This window comes from Oryzias latipes, chromosome 17, assembly GCF_053564925.1.
Source record: "Oryzias latipes strain Hd-rR chromosome 17, Olatipes_Hd-rR_3.1".
NCBI lineage: Eukaryota > Metazoa > Chordata > Actinopteri > Beloniformes > Adrianichthyidae > Oryzias > Oryzias latipes.
The window spans coordinates 31,603,642-31,623,963 of NC_136253.1; the positions used below are offsets into that span (position 1 = coordinate 31,603,642).

At 39.7% G+C, this 20,322-nt stretch overlaps 3 protein-coding genes across 15 annotated transcripts; 1 reads left to right on the top strand and 2 right to left on the bottom strand.

Annotated features, from left to right (window-relative positions):
• Nucleotides 1-34: 34 nt before the first annotated feature.
• On the bottom strand, nt 35-1,176 carry znf830 (zinc finger protein 830). Its single transcript, XM_004079382.4, has one exon. The coding sequence runs from the start codon at nt 1,174-1,176 to the stop codon at nt 202-204; it is 975 nt and encodes a 324-aa protein (XP_004079430.1). The 3' UTR covers nt 35-201.
• A 533-nt stretch (nt 1,177-1,709) lies between these two features.
• Nucleotides 1,710-9,695, top strand: LOC101171363 (ankyrin repeat domain-containing protein 13C-like). The gene is made up of 13 exons (XM_004079383.5): nt 1,710-2,070; nt 2,176-2,217; nt 2,914-3,018; nt 4,685-4,770; nt 4,880-4,925; nt 5,124-5,190; nt 5,338-5,482; nt 5,561-5,692; nt 5,869-6,030; nt 6,106-6,185; nt 6,349-6,447; nt 8,322-8,422; nt 8,506-9,695. The coding sequence occupies exons 1-13, from the start codon at nt 1,710-1,712 to the stop codon at nt 8,634-8,636; spliced, it is 1,557 nt and encodes a 518-aa protein (XP_004079431.1). The 3' UTR covers nt 8,637-9,695.
• Nucleotides 9,696-10,022: 327 nt separating this feature from the next.
• On the bottom strand, nt 10,023-19,159 carry LOC101171612 (serine/arginine-rich splicing factor 11). Of its 13 annotated transcripts, none has more exons than XM_011486964.4 (13): nt 18,822-19,150; nt 18,118-18,251; nt 15,541-15,656; nt 15,089-15,169; nt 14,972-15,009; nt 14,759-14,892; nt 13,961-14,039; nt 13,761-13,886; nt 13,596-13,685; nt 12,598-12,681; nt 12,359-12,515; nt 10,563-10,594; nt 10,023-10,491 (listed from the first exon to the last, which is right to left on the bottom strand). In XM_011486964.4, exons 1-13 carry the CDS (start codon nt 18,941-18,943, stop codon nt 10,485-10,487), a joined length of 1,200 nt encoding a protein of 399 aa, XP_011485266.3. In that variant the 5' UTR covers nt 18,944-19,150; the 3' UTR covers nt 10,023-10,484. The 13 variants fall into 13 exon arrangements, with proteins under 13 accessions (XP_011485266.3, XP_020566799.2, XP_020566800.2 ...); XM_020711140.3 differs by having other exon boundaries at nt 10,023-10,494; XM_020711141.3 differs by having other exon boundaries at nt 13,596-13,688; nt 18,822-19,149.
• Between the last annotated feature and the right edge of the window lie 1,163 nt (nt 19,160-20,322).

A 20,322-nucleotide genomic window follows, 5' to 3' on the forward strand; every position in this document is an offset into this window, starting at 1 on the left:
GCAATAGTTTTGACAAAAGACAGAGAAAACGCTGTTCTCCTTTGAATAATCCATTTTACTTGTGATTTGCAGTTTTCAAAACCCATTCTAGACCGGACAAAAAGGAAAGTTAGTTATAAATCTCTTGAGTTGACAGCATTTTTTGTACAAAATAATTGTTTTGAGTTGAGTTGGACACAAGAAGTGATGCATTTATGAAACTCAAGCAAGAGCCCCTTTGGCCCTCCAGTCCTGGGTCAAAAGTCCCAACAATTCCTCTTCATCATCCTCATCGTCTACGTCTTCCTGTATTTCTTTTGGTTTGTCTTTTTTGGGCAGAGCTTTGCTTTTCACAGCATCTCTCTTGTCCCGCAGCAGTTCCACCCTTTTGTAACACTCGATTTGCTCGTCGATCTCGTCTATCTGGCGCTCCAGACGCCCCTCTTCATCGTCCTCCGCAACGATGGCCTCGGATTTTGTGTTCACTTGGCGAATTTCTTTCTGGAATTCTTCCCACTCTTTGTCCATATGATCCTTGGGAGCATCCACATTGCGCACTTTGGCATCCCTTACTGGGTCGTCGAAGAAGCCCTCGGGCAGCACCTCCGATGTGTTTTCTTTCTTCTCGGGGGGCTTTTCCTTCGTTTCGGCTTTCAGGACGGATCCGGAGTGAGAGATGGCGGGTGTGGATGGGATGGAACTGTCAAAGAAGTCGGCTGGAAGGCCTCCGTCCGCTCCCTGAGCAGGTGCCTCAGACTCAGCGTTGGCATCCTCGTCGTCATAAACACCGGCTAGCAGACTCAGACCCGCAGACTGTTGGGTGGTGAGAGGTTTCTCAGAAGCATCGGATGTAGACTGACTTGCAACCGACGCGGGCTTCGCCTTTTTTGCGGTAACTGCTTCGGTGTCAGGGGCTTTTCTCTTCGGTGTTTGACTCGGCGCTGGTGTCGTTTTTGCTCCTTTTAGCTCTGCAACGTTATCCTTGTGTTGTTTACCGAGGACATGAGCCGGCCACAGTAGATCGGACTTCACCTGCACACTACAGAGCGTGCAGCTCAGATGTCCCAGACTGTTGTATTTGGCGAACGGAGACTCCACGCGCTTCTTGTCAGCGGTTTGTCTTTGTTTCTCCCTCATCAACCGCCGGAGTTCTTCTTGATTTACCACCTTTTTCCCCTTTTTTGAAGTCGCCATCATAAGAGTTTGTTGTTAGCCAGCGAGCTACTAGCTAATCAGCAACAGCCCGTCTCATTAAAATGACGTAGCACCGTCGTTCGTTTGAACTACCGTGAAATCTCGCGATACGAGAGAACCTAGCATGAGCTGTAGCCGTCCGTTTATTCCTGCAAACGCTCATAATTCGCAGCCGCCGTAATTTTTCAAAAGTAAGTACAAAAGATGATACAAGGAAAAACGATGTAGCTTTCTGCGTTGTTTTTGTTTATTTACAGTGTTCTTTTATGTTCAGCATCAATTTCAGTATCATAGCCGCACCCATCATAATCATACAGTATTTTTTTTATTGTGACTTAGCAAGCTAACCGGAAAGCCACCGTCTAACGTTTAGAAATAATTTTAAATGACAAAAATATATAGTTAACTTGAAAGTATTGGCGGTTTATTTGATTTCACTTTTTATTTAATTCGCTAATGCTGCTTTGCGGACAAATTAACGTCACCGATACACCGTCGAGTTCAAGGCTAGCAATCCCCCGTTCTTCATCATCATCATGACAGGTGAAAAACTACGGTCAGTGCGGAAAGACCACAACAGCAAGCTTAACAAAAATGAAGAGATAAGGGACATTTATGACGAAACCTCTAACGAAACCAACCCTAAAGGTACCAGCAACAATTTCAAGATAAATAAGGCTCTCCAGAAATCCATCGAAAGCTCGTTGCTGAAGCAGCATCAGCATCTCAATGCAAACAACATCAACGACAACGCATGCGTTGATAAAAACAAGAATCCTATTATCCTGACCAACGAGGAATTGCAGTTTCCTGTGCACGAGTGCGTGTTCAAAGGAGACGTGCGTCGACTCTCCTCCCTCATTAGGACACACAGCATCATTCAGAAGGATGTGCATGGTAGGTTTTAATATACTTAATTCCTATTCATGTTTATCCTTAGTTTTGTTTTTAAATGCAATCTTTTGTGTCTATTAAAAAAGGGAAAATTGTCTGTCTTTTCAGGAAACACACCTCTTCACCTGGCTGTGATGATGGGACATAAAGGTAAGCTTGAATAACAATAGCAGAAATTATTTGGAGCCTTTTCCCTTTACCCTGGTAATCTGTCAATCTAATTCCAGAGGATTATGTTATAAAAAAAAATCTAGTTAATTATTTATAGTGGTGTAACAACTCATTTTAACAATGATTTGATTGATTTCATAATTTGTGGCTGGGGTTACAATTTATTGATATTGTTTCAGTTTGAAGGATCCAGTTTGATCCGATTCATTGACACCAAATCGACCGAGAACATCTATAACCAAAAATGTGGCATAATGTTGTGGTCACATGTCTTTGCAAAGTTCAAAGTGTTTCCACACATTGGACTGGAATGATGGCTTGATCATTTTTTGCTGCCATCACATGTGCTGTGATGCACTTGGTCATTTTTACGTTCTAGTAAAACAAACCTACAGTGCCTCCATCCAACATGGATTTTAATTGACTACATTTAATTTGAAACGATTATATAATGGTATGCATCAATTTGATTTTTTGAATCAAACGCATATTCTGACAATAGGAAAATAACTTCTTCCATAGTAAAAATGCATTTATAGCACCCTAAAAATGGCTTTGTATTGCCTAAAAAACCTTGTAAATGTCCCAAGTAAAAATATGGTTCTTTAAAAACACCTCCCCCTACTGTGTCAGTTCAACTTTACTCACTGGTTTCCTTTATTTGTAATCTTTCAGAGTGTGCTCTCCTTCTCCTGGCCCATAATGCACCTGTGAAAGTAAAGAACGCACAGGGATGGAGTCCTCTGGCGGAAGCTATCAGCTATGGTGACAGGCAGATGAGTAAGCAATCAGAACAAACCAAGTCCTCCTTCTATTCTATCTGTATAATTATTTAACAGATTCAGCCCGATTTGTTTTTTCTGTTATGTTTTGTTTGGAAAATGTTACATTTTTCTACATTTTTTAGCATTTTAGTTGTTGAAAGTTAAATCATATGTTCTAAAATGTTCTATTTTGCTGACAAACTCTTTTAGAAGGAAACAGCCTGTAAATGTTGAACCTACTGCTTGAGTCAAAGGTAAAACTATTAGTGTTCAGAGGACATTTCTATGACTGATCAACTAGCAGCTGCCGTGTGGGTTCAACTCGAAAGCTGAAGGTCGGGATTTTCCACGAACTCGCCATCCAGATGATCTGGATATCAGCATCTGCCACAGCTTATGATATTAAAAAGAGCTTAGCTTATAAGATCTTTACTGCTCCACATCAGAATAGGACTTCTTTAAATTCAGTGCAGCCCCATTTTTGAACCAACTTAATAAAAAAAGTCAGTTTTTAAAGAAAAAGCTCCCTCTTTTTTCATTTCTCAGGGTCTCTAGTGTAGTAAATCAATGAGCGTGACCTCTGGTACCCTGCGCTTCGGTTATCTTTGCATGTCATGACAGACTGGTCAGGGAGAGGGACTCGGGAGCTTTGAGGAGGTCACAGCTTAGAGAAGCAGGTGGAAAAGGAGCTGACTACATTCAAATGTTCAGCAAGGACACTGAAAGTCAAACTCCACTGACACAGCAGGGTGTTTGGACTTTAACCTAAATAGCATCAACAGCAGGTACCGTTCAGTTAAAGCAAGGTTTGCTCTAGAAAGCACACCTTTGTTTTCTTCTCCTAGCAGTTCTCAAAACTCTGCAATCTTGTCATCTGTCATCGCCTGGGCGCCTTGTGTCAGCAGCTCAGTTGCTGTTTGTATGTGTGTGAAACTATTACATCCTGGAGCCTTGTCAGCACTGCCCCTCTTAGCCACATCCATCCTCATTGCAGCATTTCTGAGATTACTGGGATATACTCAGAAGTGCTGACTTGGTTCATCTGGTCTATCATTGAAGGGTCACTGGTTAGCTCTTTCTTATTTATATATAGAGAGATGGGACTTTTGAACCAGTTATTCCCATCTGCTGATTCAGTCATTGCCGGACTTTGTGCCAATATATTACATTTGATTTGATTAACCCTTGTGCTATCTTAGATGACCCCACCCTTCCATTGACGTGTTCTCCCTACCATGACAAAGGTGGATAAAGGTGGAAGATTTCATGTAATCCATGGACACCAGTGAAGATCACAAATCATTGAAGAAAAAAGGTTCAGCGCACTGTAGTGGGTCTAGATGACCCAACTCCCAACATTAAAGTGCCTAGGATAGCACAAGGGTTACAAATGATTTCATCTTTTCTTAGGTGATTACCTATGATGACATAGTGGTAAATAATTTGTTTGTGTTTAGACCACAGAAAAATTGTGAACAGTGAAGTTTTAATTTGGTAAAAATTCTACACTAAAACCTAAATTTAACAAGAGAATTTCTGTATGAATTTCCATGACCTTGATTTTGTTTGTATTGTTCTTTCAGTAGGATCTTTGTCAATCAGTCGTTCCCGTTTATTTTAAACACTCATGATGGGGCTGAAAGTTTGATTCTGCGCTAAGTCATTTTTGTTGCCATTTCCAGTTACTGCAGTGCTGAGGAAGTTAAAGCAGCAGTCCAGGGAGAGTGTGGAAGATAAGCGGCCAAAATTACTGAAAGCTCTCAGAGAGGTGAGTGTTTCTGTTCTGGCTGGAGCTTCATGTATTAACCTGCATCACAGAAATCTGACTGCTGACATTAAACAAAATACATTTAGCATTTTTATCACTTTTTTTCCAGCTTGGTGACTTTTATCTGGAGCTTCATTGGGACTTTCAGAGTTGGGGTGAGTTTATATTTTATTTTATTTCATTAGTATTAAGTTCTCATACTATACTGCATATACATTTTTAAGACTCAGTTTGATCAGTTAACAAGATGAACAAAACTAGCAATAAAGATTGTAAGTTCTCTTGTAATTAGCAATGTTTTTTGTCCTATTTTTCTTCCACAAACTAATGTATCCAATTCTTGTCTGTTGTAGTCCCTCTGCTGTCCCGGATGCTGCCATCAGATGCCTGTAAAATCTACAAGCAGGGCATTAATATCAGGTTAGACGCCAACCAGATAAAGACCAGCGTACCTGTGGGACACTTCAGAAAAGAGTTGATATCCAGGCCAAGAACTTCTTTTAGATCTAAAAAGTAGGACGTAACAAACTTTACATTCTGAGTTGGTTCTCCTCTTTCCTGATTTAGACTTGACACCACCCTCGTAGATTTTAATGACATGAAGTGCCAGCGTGGAGATCTGAGCTTCATTTTCAACGGCGATGCTGTACCTTCTCAGTCCTTTGTGGTTTTGGACAACAAAGCAAACGTTTACCAAAGAGTACACCATGAGGTCAGTGGATGGCACAACCCCACCAGAGCACATTCTGTGGCTTTCACGAGTGATTCCAACATTTTTGTTTCCCACAAGGAGTCGGAGATGGAAACTGAGGAGGAGGTGGACATTTTGATGAGCAGTGACGTCTACTCTGCAACCCTGTCAACCAAGTCCATCACTTTCTCTCGCAGTCAGATTGGCTGGCTGTTCAGAGAGGACAAAACGGTAAAGCTGGTGCTGACACCCCCCTGAGCAGATTTAGCATCTTTAAAACGCACAAATGCAAAGATAAAAAGAAATCCTCTTTTTCTGAGAACAAACCCTCCTCATTTAACCACCATTTTAGAGTTTCATCCTCAAGTGTTATTTTAGACGCCAGCTTTTACCGTCTGTTTTCGCAGGAGAGGGTGGGAAACTTCCTGGCTGACTTCTATTCAGTGAACGGCCTGGTGCTGGAGTCCAGAAAGCGACGAGAACATTTAAGCGAGGAGGACATATTGAGGAACAAAGCCATCATGGAGAGTTTGAGTAAAGGAGGCGGCATCAGTGAACAGAACTTTGAGGTGCTTCTTCTGTTTCCCTGCGACAGACCATGTTGTTGCTCATGGCGCTGAATCTTGTTTTGCTTCTATCGTCAGCCTGTGAGGAGGAAGTCCCTCACAGCTCCAACCCCCAACACCATTTCTTGGGAAGAGTACATAACGGCAGAGCACGGAAAGTGAGGCGCTTGTGTTTTTCTGTGATTGCATTAGCTCCACATAATTGACCTGTTTTTTCATGAGATCTACAAGGTAATTTCTGTAAGTGCTTTGGGTGTAATCTCCCTCTTTATGTCGTGTGTGTGTGTGTGCGCGTGTGTGCATGTGTTCTCCCATCTGAAGGCCTCCTCATCTGGGTCGGGAACTTGTGTGTAAGGAGAGCAAGAAGAACTTCAAAGCCACCGTAGCCATGAGTCAGGATTTTCCTTTAGGCATTGAATCGTAAGCACTTCCTTCCGCCTTAAATCACTGCAAAGGTAGTGTGTGTTTGATCCTGCACACATACACTTTTAATAAAAAAAAAATCACTTAATAATATATGGGAGTTATTATAGATTATGCCTGGTATGTTAAAAATACGGACTTATTTCTTTAAGTGTCTCTGAGACAGATTATTACACGTTTTGCTGACCTGGATTCTTTTTTACATTTTATCTCTCACAGTTAGTGGAACCTCGTTTACTGCAGGAATGACGTTTTAATAGGAACCTGCAATAAATAGGTGAAATCTGACTATTCCTCTTTATTTACAGTTTTTACACTTAGTTTTAAGAAAAAACTCGCGATCTAATATTTACGTCTATTTGGCAAACTGAACACATTCTCTCCAGGGAGACGCCATGCAGAGATTGAGTGGCCACGTCTGCAGCCAATCAGGATGCAGAAAAAATCCACCGTAAAGGATTTGAATTAAAAAGCTCACAAATTTGCCTCAAATAAATCACAGAGACGACGGAAGATGAACCGAGATATTGCGATGGTCACTGTAACTTTGAGAAACATTACAAATGTCTCCGTAAAGCTGCAGGACAACTACAAAAATACAAAATATGAAGATGAAATGAGCCTATTAATGATTTAAAAAATATATCCGTTTAACAGTAAATGAACTTTAAAAGCACAGGATGTTTTTAAATTAAACTTTTCCCTACAGTTGAAAACTGTTAAAAAAATGTTAATTTCCAACAATTTTATCCCAAAGATGAAATATTGTCAAATGTGTATTATAGAAAGGAAGCTTTATTATTTCTTTATTATTAGTCAAATTATCTTTGCATTAAATCCTCAATATTTCAGTTTATCCCATTGAGATTAAGCTCCTCTTTTTCCGAGAGAAACGGGGTGCTTCCAAAGGAATGCCCCAGCAACCCCCCCCCCCCCCCCCACACACACACACACACACACACACACACAAACACACATAACAACAACAACAATGACAAAAAAAAGAAAAACCAGTGCATGTTTTGGATCTGGTTCCTATGGAAAAAGTTGAGTTATTCTCCGTTTTCCTGCTATTCAAAGTGTGAGATCCACAGCAGACCAAACTCTGCTCCCTACAGTTCAGCAAAATGCAGCATCAGAAAGAATCTGGTGATTTTATTTCAGTAAAAAAGTTTGTTTTCAAATCCTCTTGAGAGTTTATAGGAGATAAACAAATAAGGCTTTTTTTTTAAAGATATATGCATCTTAAAATGAGCAGATGATGCAAAAACAGGTTTTTCCAGTGAATTCTTTCATTTTCTTACTAAGTGAATCTTAATGGAGAGCACATTAAAACTCCATTCTTTACTATAGCTAATGGCTTTTTAATGTCATGATTCCGTTTTTGCATTTTGTTAAATGCATTTTGTTCGGCTGAAAGTCTAAATTGTGCAAAAAGCCAGCCGATGCTGGAGTTAGAGGAATCATTCTGATGATGTCTGACCAGTTCTGCCGGTTTGAAATTCTCTCTGACTCAGAATTCCAGTTTCATGTGAGAAAACTGTTTTAACAATTCCTTCATTTATTTGACTTTCTCTTGGGTTTCTAAAGTATGACTGAGTTTTATGGCCAGTTTCCAAACAAACTTTACAAGATAAAAGTCATAAATAAATGACAGAAAAGTTGTCTGTTTATCGAAGCAATGCTTGAAGATGAAAGATGTGGAGCGTTTTGTGAAGCTTTATTTCCAGATAGGTGTCAAAAACAAAGAAAGTCTGAACCTTAGACGGCTTTCTGGGGTTCGGTGTCGGTAAAGCAGGGTTAACCATAGTGAGATCCTGTTTATTACCGCGTAAATCCAGCAGCAGATTCCTTTCCCCGTTTGTCTCCAGGTTACTAAATGTGTTGGAAGTCGTCGCCCCTTTCAAGCACTTCAACAAACTCAGAGAGTTCGTTCAGATGAAGCTTCCTCCGGGGTTTCCCGTCAAACTCGGTACGTGTCGAGTTCCTGAGAGCGTCGCGTGAAAAAATCTTCACTAAATCGTCCTTTTTTTTTTTTAATGTCTTTCTTTTCAGACATCCCCGTCTTCCCCACCATCACGGCGACGGTCACCTTTCAGGAATTCCGCTACGATGAGTTCGAAGACTCCATTTTCATCATCCCAGCAGAGTACAAGGAAGATCCCACCCACTTCCCTGACCTCTGACCTGTCCGGGGAACTGAAGTGAACCCTCAAGAAGCTCAGAAGGATTGAGGGAAAACTGAACACCCTTGAATGATCTTAATATTCTTATCCTTTACCCGTTTAAGAAGGGGGAAAAAAACCCGTCTTTCATTGATCATTTATTCTGCTGATGTATCTGAAGCCAGTCGATGAAAGAAAACATGAAAGACCGCCGTTTCTGGATGAATAAATGAGCGTCAGCAGGGGATTTTCTGCTGAGCGATGCTCTTCTCTACTGTGAAAGTTGTCAAATGACAGACCTCATCCACCTCATAGCCACGCCCACCCTCCTCCTGAATTGCAAGGACTGAATCCCTGTTCCTGAATCTGCACTGACACACTCATGTAAATAATTGATGTTGCATCTTTATTTGACATCCCAGATTTAGCTGTAACCTTAGACTGCAGATGTATATGAACTAAGAAGGAGTAACACTGTGTAGCAATATATTTCCAGAACCTAAAGAATGTTTCTAACCAGCAGGGAGGGTTTAGCATCCAAAGCCCTCCGTTCTGATGCGAGCGCTTAGGGCGGCCTCCCGTGTTTTCAGGTCCGCTCACGTTACCTCTCGGCTTCCTCCACGTGCTGTGACGGTACGAGTCGTGTTTTCTGTGCGAGTGGGTTTCTGTGCTGTGGTAGTTCTCTGGATGTTTGTCAGAAGGGATATCAGGTCGAATCGTTTGTGGTTGAATACTTTCCTGATAGCTGTGGCATGCTGTGGCTTTGTCGGATCACACGCTTGTTTACCTTGAACCTTTGACATTTGCAGAGTGAGATATTTACGGAGAAAAAATGTAACACTATAACTTTGATCCAGCTTTTCTGTGCTTGTGATGTAGACTCTTGCGTTTTATTTTATTTTTTCAACACACACACAAAAAAAAAATCAAAGTAAACTTAAGTTATTGCATTTACACTGCAGCCTCTTGGTCAACAATGATTGACGCCTCATTTCTGCCTTTAACTTTCATATCTAAAACGTCTTGATCTACTTTAAATAAAGCACCAGCATCATGTTCCAACTGACTGCAAAAATCCAAGCAGTTTTCCGCTTTTTTGCATCAATTGCTCACATTAGATCGACTTGAAGCTCCTTTTTTATTTTTTGACCTTGAGGGACTTTAAAACACTCGTAACCCTTGTGCTATCCTAGGCACTTTAACATTGGGAGTTGGGTCATCTAGACCCACTAGACAGTGCTCTGAACCTTTTTTCTTCAATGATTTGTGATCTTCACTGGTATCCATGGATTACATGAAATCTTTCCACCTTTTTCCACCTTTATCATGGTAGGGAGAACACTTCAAAGAAAGGGTGGGGTCATCTAAGATAGCACAAGGGTTAAAATTAAAAAAGACGAATAGGTCTTACCTCTTCAAACAGGCTTTATTATATAAAAGAAAGTTATGATAAAACACTGCAAGATGTAACGGTTCCTTCAGGGAGGGGAACAAGGCTTGAGTGTTACAGCACTTAACAAAAATGAAGATACAATACAGGAAGTGACTAAATTGGGATCATTTCAATCGTACAAAGCAATGCTAGTTCCAGTCTTTGCTAATCTGTTGGTCGGACAACTAAATTCTATAACCGAAAAGTTTTTAGATGAACGTTTCTGCATTTTATGTTCGCAAAAGAGTACGATACAATACTTTTGAAACACTTCACATTTTAGGTTCATCCCCACAAAAAAAACAACGTAGCGTATGTACAGTCAAAATGGAGGGAGCGTGTGGGATGCAGCACGTCAGTCACTGACATCCATGTCTTCTTCGTGGTGGTCGTCGGCGCCGTTAACTTTGGCCTGCTTCACGTGACGCCCTGTGCTGTTACCATCTGCTGAATGAGGAGACAAACCAGAGTCATCTGAGCCTTTTCTGTCCGCCCTCTCCTTCTCACTGTCATACCCTTGTTCTTCCTCGTCATAATCTCTGGTGATCTGTGGAAACAAGCAGCCATGTGACATCCGGGAACCACAGTCTGGACCACCTAACCACAGGGTTCGTACGGTCATGAAATACCTGGGAAAGGTTTGGAAACTGAAAATGCAATTTCTTGAGCGAGGTTTGTGAAAAAGGAACGTTTTGGGAAAACGTTTGAATATTTCGGCTGCAAAAAATACAATAGTTTAGCGTGACATTAGAATTAAAATTGTGGCAGAAGTTGAACCTCACCCTGCCGTAAAGCAGTTTGAGTCGTCAGTTCAGCGCATGGCGCTCTCAAATGCCATCGTGAAATGCCGGGAACTAGCTTTAACGAGCGGCTTTTCAAGTGGCCCTAAAACGAATATTTGCAGACTTTGCTCTAAGTTCTTGACATCAGCAGCATGAGAGAAGCGGAGCTGCTGAGAAACAGCCGCAGCTGCCGAACGCTGCAGAAGTCAGTCGGTCAGAGAACTTCTGAAAACAGGTAAAGATGGCGGTTTTGTGGAAGTATATTGCATTCAATGAAAAAATAAAAGGACGGGTGATCTTTATTCAAATCTTTTTGATGTTTTTAAAAATGCCAAACAGTCTGTAAGCTAATTTGCTTGTGAAAACTACAAGATGAGCTGCAATTTAAAGTTGAAAAGCCTCAAAGTGTCCGTGTCAAAGACGAGATCACTTTAGTCTATGTGCTCGTTTTGTTCTTCTCACTTTATCTACATTACAGAGCAAAACGTTTATTAATCGGTAAGAACTGTTTGTTTATTTTGTTTGTGATTAAATCCTGACGACAATATCGGGCACAACGCAGCAGTTGTGGTTGACCTGCTGGACGCTCACGTTGTGGACGTGGTCAACTTTACTATAATTCCTTCAGATTTGTGCTTTAATTTATTTCAGAATTCGCTTTAATAGTTTTTAGGACTACAACAGTGAACATGCTTGGTCACCCTAAGAGAAAGAGAAATGAAGTTAGCGATTTATGTGGAGTTTGTTTAAACATTACTGTAATGAGTTCTTGCAATGCTTCTGAGATTATTTATGGCGAGGTACTGAGAAACATCGTTTCCTGCATCGCCTCAGACAAAAACAAAGAGTTCGTGGTGGTGGTGAACAGAACTACGTCCAACGTTTTTCTCTGTAACGTTTGTGGATGAAGTCAGCAGGCAGAACAGACATGGTGACGATCACATCAACATATGGACACAAATCATTCATGTAACCCACTAAGTTACATCTAAAGGAATTGTGAAAACTGGTGTTACATTTTAGCCGAGATAATAAGATACATTTGCTCAAATGTATGACTAGAGGTTAGGCGCCCTCTCATTTTTCCCTCGACATAAGGTCACAATAGTCACCAGCATTGAAAAACAAGTCTTTAACATTTATTTCATATTGAGGGTTAAAAATGTATAAAACTATAAATTTCATGAAAAATCTAAACATTTTTTTGATTGGGTCTTTTGTCCCGACTCAAGAATCAGAGTTCTTAAATATTAAAATGAAAATCCTGTAAACAATTAGAACAAAGATCACCTGTGCTTGTTTGATTTTAATGGAATGCAGTTCGCTTTCCACACGTTACTGCAGTTTCCTCCACACCAACAGAAACGGCCGTCGATACGGCGGCTGCAACTTTAACGGCAGACGTCTTTGTTTGATTTAGCGGCACCGACTACAACAGTCTGACTGAAATGTCTTTGTTTTTGGAAACCCATTGCTACCAAATAGTGTACGAACCCTGTTACCAGCTTTGCAGCCTGAAGACAACCAACCTTGACATCTTTCTCTCCGTCTGATTTCCGCTCACGCTCGCGCTCTTTGTCTTTACTCTTCTTCTTCTTGCTGGTGGAGCGCTCTCGTTCTTCACGGACGCGCTCTTTATCACTCCTGCGGTCTCTCTCTTTGTCCCTTTTCTTTTCCTTTTTATGTCTGCGGGGAAAAGGAGACAAACGTGACTCCAGACAGAAAGTTGGTTGTTTCTGATCGCAGGTGTTAGAAATGATACACTGACCTTCGAGGAGATGGAGACGGAGAGACTCTGCGTTTTGGGGATTTCTTAGGAGATCGGCTGATGCTGCGGCTTTTCCTGTGTCTCCTGTTTAGCATACAATTAGGTTTCTCTGAAGTGGATGCGGAGTCAAGTTTGTTTACTCAGCACCAAAAGTAAAACATGCCGGGATTTGAATCCGCTACCACTGGAATTTTAGCTCCGCCGTAGACATTTGTCACAGTTACAGACCCACTCCAATCATCATTTTATTCATTTTCAAAGCGTTCCCAGTGGTCTTTTTGTTATGATTATGCTGTTTTTAGCCAAAATCAAAAATCCTGTCGTTTTCTAGGACATAGTTCTGCAGTGCGGCATTAGTTCATTAGAAATTCCCCTCTGGATTGTGGGTGAGACTATTGCCCCGAAGCAACCCTCTCCCCCAGTTCTCCTTCCTGTTACGGAGAGCCTCTCAGTTTAAATGTAATCCTGCTTGCTTACAGCCCCTCAAAACCAACCTAACATTACTGGTGCAATAAAATCAGCGAGCAATATTGGAGACATCCAGCCATACAGTTTTGATCCAGATTCCAGCTCAGACGAGGAAAACAAAGACGTACGTGGACCCAAAGTATTCTCTACGACGTAACTTCAAAGTGAATTTTGAATAAATAACAATTTGAATAAGGAAACACTCAGAAATGCAATTTTGAGCTCAATTTTCTTTACATATGTCCTACCCTACCAGAAAAATGCCACAAGAACACGTTAAAAACACAAAAAAACACCAATTTCCATTGGAGTGGGTCTTCAATTTATGAGCGATTGTTAAAACACCTCTACATTTTGAAATAACACTTTCAGGATTCTTTTTGAATATATAGATCTCTTTGGAAACTTAGAATTACAGATAAATTAAGTAAAAATGCATCCAGACAACAATGAGGGGAAAAAACATCCATCCTCAGAGTCCACACTCACATCATCAAACCTTTTGTTGACGTGACATAAGCTGCACTCACCGGCTCGCACTGCGTGACCTCCGAGCTGTGCTGTAGCTTTTTGGTGGAGTCTTGGATCTTCTCCTCACCACCTCTTCTTTCTTTCTATCTCTGCTGAAAAATGTGAACGTAAGGAATCAGATTGAAAACAAAACAAAGAGAAAAGCTGCCGCACAAACGACCCACCTGGTTCTGCTTCGAGATCTCCTGCCTCTGTCCCTGGAGTGGGTGCCCCTCTTGCGTGGGCTTTTGGAGCGCCTCCTGCTTCTGGAGTTGGATCTGCGCCTGGACCTGCTCCGGGTTCGCCTGCGACTGGGTTCACATTGAAAACCCATTGGGAAACGGAACATGCCGAATGGAAATGTGGTCCAGGCGGTTCTGTTTACCTGTGTCTTGAACGCGATCTTGACCTTCTTCGCCTGGATCTGGACCTGGAGCGAGAATGCTTCTTTTTGCTCTCTTTGTCTGAAAGGAAAAGACAGAGCTTAATAAAGGTTCAGCATAAGCCTGCACAATAAATCGCAAATGTATCGTTACAACGACATCAATCTGGGCAAAACGCAGATCGCAAAAGACGGCAAAAATTGCGATAAATGGTAACCTTAAATTTGCTAAAACAATCTTATGGCAGCTTGAATGATTTAACGAATCAAATAAATACCTTTATGCATTTGACCAATCAGATAGACCCCTTTATGTTGTTGACCAATCAGATGGAGCCTTTTTGTTTTAGATGCTCTATGTAGACTAGGGTCATTTGGAATATAATATAAGTTATGTTGACTATATTTTTAATTAAACCATTGCATGTTTTTTTGCTATTTGTTCATGCATTGCAAGTTATATCGTCATAGCAATATTGATCTCTAATATCTCAAATCGAGAGATTTCCTCATATGCTGCAGCCCTAATTCAGTACATTTGTAACATGTTTTCAGACCTAAATGTTCTTTTAAGTGTGTAAAAAAATACAACTTTTAGAAAGTATTAATCCATTCTGAGTAGGAAGTTCAAATACAAGCAGAAAATTAAATCTCTTTTGGTGTATGACTTCTTTTTTACAGGATTCAAAGCTTAAACGTTATATTTAAGTTGATTAACAAAATAAAAAACATTTTTTTAAATAAAACTTTGCTTTGCATTGTAACTAAAGAACTGGACTACATCTCTATAGATGCACTTACGCCCAGGTTCAATGGCAGCAGAAATGAGTGACTGGGCCTCTCGGACTCTCTTCATGGCCTCCTCGATCTCTTTATTGGAGGCGTCAGCCTTCAGGCTGGCGCTCAGGTTCAAACCAGCAGCCAAGGGGTTCAGTCTGAAAAACATATATAATTATTTTATTGTCATAACACCTCATAACCTCTGGATGGTAATTCGTCTCTGCATGGACTTACTTTGGATCAGTCATCATCTTTAACAGCTGATCAGCAGCCTGAAAGGAAGGAATTCAGCTAAATAAAAGCCTGCAGACTGCTATGCAGTCAATAAATAAAAGAGTTTTTTCGTCACACCTGAGGATTCATGTTGGGTCCCGGGAATCCAAAAGCTGCCAGTGGATCTATGTTTGGACCACCAAAGGGGTTTGCTCCGAGCTGAAGTGAAGACATACATTTGGTTAGAAACCGTCTCTTCTGAAGTTAAGAAAACTGTCGTAACAAACTTGGAAAGTAATTAGCGTTATGTAAGACAAAATTGGATCCATTAAGTCAAATTTAATGTAAAATTATTTTACTAGTTTTATTTTTAGCTAAGTCCATTCAAGTTGGACAATATAACCAATGTTTATACCCTTTAAAACTGCCCTGCAAACGTTTAGAAACCCTCAAATCACTGAAATATTTCATGAAAGTCTAGATCAGTGGAATGAAGAAATGATCAACTCCTGGGAGTTTTAAACTTCTGCTCCTGGGAATGTCCTATTTCTGTGTCAGAGTAATAAAGCAGCGGTGAGTTTTGGTCTTACAGCTGGATTAGTCAGGGGGTTTGGCGTTGGAAGGAGGCCACCTCCTGGCAGAATTCCTGCAACAGCATTTGCTGGAGCCAACAAGGACAAAGCTTTAGCCTCATCTGGGATTGATCCTACAGGAAAATACAAAGGAAGCGTTAGGAGCCAATGTCTAGACGCGACATACATACAAGATGCTCTGGAAAAGACAAAAAAATAAAAAAAAAAATCTTCTCACTGTAATTCTTCAAATTAGGTTCATCACCTTACAGATGAGTTCCCTTAATTCAAAATAATCTCTGCAGTGATAACAGCTAAAGTTGGAATAAATCACACTACTCCAATGAACACTGCCAAAAATGTATCACCTGAATGTGTTTTTAAAGTCATGAACCAAACGTTAGCAAGCACAGCTGCTTCTCCAGTTGGGTGAGCCCTCAATTTTCATTTAGATGCTTACTGAAACAAGCGACTCACGCTGGCGGCTTCGCTACTAAAAGCACACAGAGAAAAATCGAGATACAAACAACACAGAGAATTTTAGGGATTTGGCAGGAAAACCAAACAAGCCATCAGTGTCTACTTACCAAAAACACATTTCAAAAGGGTTCAAGTGGATCGTGTGAACACAGTCATAAAAAGGCAGGGCAGGAAGTGTGCCTGCTGCATAGCAACATCTTTACATCCTTACCTCACACTGCACCAGTAAGACTGGCCAGAGAATGGCGTGTTCTTTTAGTTTTGCAACCAGTTTAAATGAACAATTATAAAAACATACAAATCTGTGACTAAAACACAAATACCTCTGTTTTTTTTAGTTTTTTTTTTATGGCACCTCATAATTATCTCACTCTCATTTAATACCCAGTGCAACAAAAACACAAAATAAGAAGACCTACAAAAAAAAGAAGGGACACAACAGGGAAAACATTTAAAAACAAGAGCCCACTGGAGAGAGAAATTGCTGCAGGACACAAAACTGATGGATGGTATTTTCAGCAGGGCCTGGTATACAGGACTGGCTGAGCCAGGAAAAAGAACTGTAAAACACAACAACAAAAGAAGACCACTGTTAAAGAGAATAGTTACCAACATCGTCATGTCGGCTGGCTACTTTAAACAATGTATGACAAGATGAGGTATAATCTGTGTATTTATGATATTACCCATCCAATAGACAAAACGTCAGGTTCAAACCAAAATGAAAATAGAATGAAGAACAGCATTTGATCACAACACTGAAATTGCGTTTTAAAATTTAATCCGTATCCTTAAAAGAGAGTGAAAATAGAAAATCGTGTTACACATTTTATCTGAAAAGCATCGGTAGCTTCCTGAAATGCCTCGGTTTGATCAGAATAAAGAAACAGCACACCTGAACGGTCCTGTTTGCAGTTGTAGGTTACACATCTAGTTGTATGAAGATTATACAGTGGACAAAAAAGAAACTGAATTATAATCATTTTTAAATTGTCATTTAAAAAGAAAAAAACTGGAATATCTAGTTGTTTTTATGAACATGACAAAAAAAGAATAAACTTCAAAAGCAACAATCCTTAAAGTTTAAAGACCCACTCTGATGGAAATTGTGTTTTTCTTATGGCATTCATTAAGAAACGTCAGCCCAAAATCGTATTTCTCTATCAAATTGTGAATCAGGAGCAGATAAAAAAAATATAAATGTAAAAAAAAAAACATTTGTGATGTACACTGGGCGAGACACAAGGCAACGATCCCATCCACAACTCAAAGGCAAATCTTTAATGAACTCCTGCCGCTCTGCAGAAACGATGTCCTAGAAAACGACACGTTTGATATCGGCATGAGACCAGTGGGAACGCTTTGAAAATTGATCAAGAGATGATCGGAGTGGGTCCTTAAATAAAAGATGCCCGAGCATTGCTCACATTTTGACTTAAAGTTCAGGAAATATTCTTTTATATTTAACCTTTTTCTTTTTTTTTTTAGAATATACTATCCACGTGAAAATTGACGAGAGAAAGAGAAAAGATCAGGCAGAGAGAGAATATTGGACAAAAGAGAAGAGTGGGGGGCTTGAATGCTTGTTGGCTCATGAAAATGTATACAATTCCCTGTTGGCGGGCAGAGGACCACTTTCACCCATCAACGAGGGGGCTGCTTTTCCCTTCTTCACTACAAAAATCACACACACACGTACACACATACACACAAATAACAGAGAAAGGTTTAACAGTGGGTAGTCCAATGAGGGGGGAGAAAATAATATGCAACATTGATGTGTTTTTTTTCTCTCTCCTTTTTTCCTCTGAACACTGAAGTGTCTGCAGCATCCGCTGTTGGAACGTTACGCTTCTCATGCATTAAGTGCCTTTTGGTAAACTGTGCATTTCACCCATTGTTAGCCTCCATATTGGCATAAAAAAAGCATTGTTATGGTGAAGCAAATTACTAAAAAACAAAATAACGGTTATCTACCACAGTTTGTTTTTTTTTAAAGTATGCTTTGCATTTTTTAGGATAACTAACAGTTTCATGAGACATTACTATGTGGTTAACATGGAACATGTGCCATTCAATCATGAAAAGAACAATGCATAAGAATATGAAACAAACCTTCTGCAAACGGGACCACTATCAAGGCTCGGTCCACAAACACAGTGTTAGTCAGATGTTGAGACACCCCCACCGACTCCGGCTCCTGGAACTTCACAAAACACACCCGGGAGGTCACCGGCATCGGAGAATCACTGTGGAGACAGAGAAACATTGCAACTTTACTCACTTTAAATGAAGAACAACTACCACCAGAACTATTATAACCGTAAATGTTTACTTTCCCCACATATTAAAAATTCAACATCAATCACATACAAACATATGGCAAAAAGCACAATCCCTTTGCCTAAAACTGGGGGGTAAATCTGGGACTTGATCATGAAAAATATGCAATACAATTCCAAAACTATTGAAAACATTAATAAATATTCTTTATTTAATAGAAAAGTCTGGAGATTCCTCAATGAATTAAGTGTTAAAACAACATTATTTTTCTAAATGTGGGGTGTGTTGGTTCTTTTTCAATAAATACAATTATTTTTACATTTTCTTCACGTCTAGTTACTCAGGAAGTGTACTCTTAAAAAATTCTGAGCAGGTTAGCTACGTGAGCTACTAGTGCTAACAGCATGTCTAGCTAGCTAGCTAGCTAGCTAGCATGGCCTAACCTTCAGCAAAGAAGCGGACTGTTTACTAAACCACAGGTCCGTCCCAGCATTGAGATGAACGCTAAGATTTAGAAAACACTTGGTCAAACTCACTCTGGTGGAAATAATTTTAATTCTTCGATGGTTCCCAAAAACCCAAACAGCGTCCTCATCTGCTCCGACGTGGTGCTCGGCGACACATTGGTCACTTGAACCACCTTCGTTGTGTAACTCATTTTCACAACAAAAACCGTCGATGAAGCAATAATATCGTAACCTGCGAAATATATATGCGAGAAATATGGAGTCGCTCGTCATTAAAGGGGTCTGTTTTAGCTACTAAGGCTGGTTAGGAGTTAGCCACCGACTACAACGAAACGTATCAGAAGAACTGCGCCGCCATGTTGGGTAAATCCCGTCGAATGTGCGCATGCGTCCAACCAAACTTCCATCTGCAAACTGCAAGGTGATGGCGTTCTGAAATAAAAAAATAAAAATAAAAAACAGCTTTTCTGTCATATCTCTTTTGTTTTTGGTAACATTGACAATTCACACAATGTAACAGAACTCAAACTTTTTTTCCCAATAAAAAGTTTATTTAGTAAAAGTCACACATTAAACTCCATTTAACAAGCTTATTAACATGTTATGGATTCAATGTATGTTTAAGTGGAAATGTTAAATCTTTATTTTCATTTTTCTCATTTACAATGACGACCTGAGTTAACAGCAACAGTACAAAAACAGAATGACGGAGCAATATAGGTTACCTAGACACCTGACATCTTCACACATCAGTATTTACAATAAAAAGTTTACAGGAGACACTAAGTTACTGTTTACAATAAAAAAAGACAGAAGGACACTCATAAAAACATTTACAGGCACTAAGTTTTTGTTAGTGAATTTATACATGGAGGTGTATTTGCTTATGTATAACATTAGCAAAAAGTATTATCAAGTAAACCTGAGTATAAGTACAGTGAACCTACTATGGACCATGTAGTATTAGAAGTTCACTAAATGAATACTTTAAATGAATAGACTTAAACTTGTAGTAGGCTACACTTAAATAGTCTACTTTTTGCTAAGGGTACATTTATTTCTACATATTACTTTTTTTAATGTACACTTTCCCATTTTTCCAATTTATGATAGTTATCATGAGTTTGATATATGTTGGCCTGTGTATATTTCTTGGTCTTTTTTTGTTGTTTGTTAGTTTTGATTGCTTGAAATAAACCAGTTATAATGAACCTTTTCTTGTTTTTATTTATGTGTGCTGAGGAAATGCTCTAGAGTAGCTTTAAGTGTATTTTTATCCTACTTTTTAAACATCTTTACCAATGGGTTTGTTTTTAATGCTGTTCATAATCTCCATTCTGTTTTTGTCTAAACACTTAAATTACTTTAGTAAATGTTATCTTGTTTTTTCAAATGTTATCAAAAGTTTTATAAGAAAATAATGTTGCTACTGTTGTTTGTGCAACAGGTTAAATGAGGTCACTTCAGGCAATTAGGTTTCCAAATGTATAGGACTTATTGTTAAGAAGCTTTAGTTACTCCACCAAACACACATTCTACCAATTTTTGTTCTCGTTTTATTGTTATTTAC

Coding starts and splice junctions, on each gene's coding strand:
- znf830 (XM_004079382.4), bottom strand. CDS start 1,176: ATGATGGCGACTTCAAAAAAGGGGAAAAAGGTGGTAAATCAAGAAGAA.
- LOC101171363 (XM_004079383.5), top strand. CDS start 1,710: ATGACAGGTGAAAAACTACGGTCAGTGCGGAAAGACCACAACAGCAAG. Junction 3,019..4,684: donor CTATGGTGACAGGCAGATGA/GTAAGCAATCAG, acceptor TGCCATTTCCAG/TTACTGCAGTGCTGAGGAAG. Junction 8,423..8,505: donor GGGGTTTCCCGTCAAACTCG/GTACGTGTCGAG, acceptor CTTTCTTTTCAG/ACATCCCCGTCTTCCCCACC.
- LOC101171612 (XM_011486962.4), bottom strand. CDS start 18,943: ATGAGTTACACAACGAAGGTGGTTCAAGTGACCAATGTGTCGCCGAGC. Junction 14,040..14,758: donor TGCTGCCATTGAACCTGGGC/GTAAGTGCATCT, acceptor TTTTCCTTTCAG/ACAAAGAGAGCAAAAAGAAG. Junction 10,595..12,358: donor ACGGAGAGAAAGATGTCAAG/GTTGGTTGTCTT, acceptor TTGTTTCCACAG/ATCACCAGAGATTATGACGA.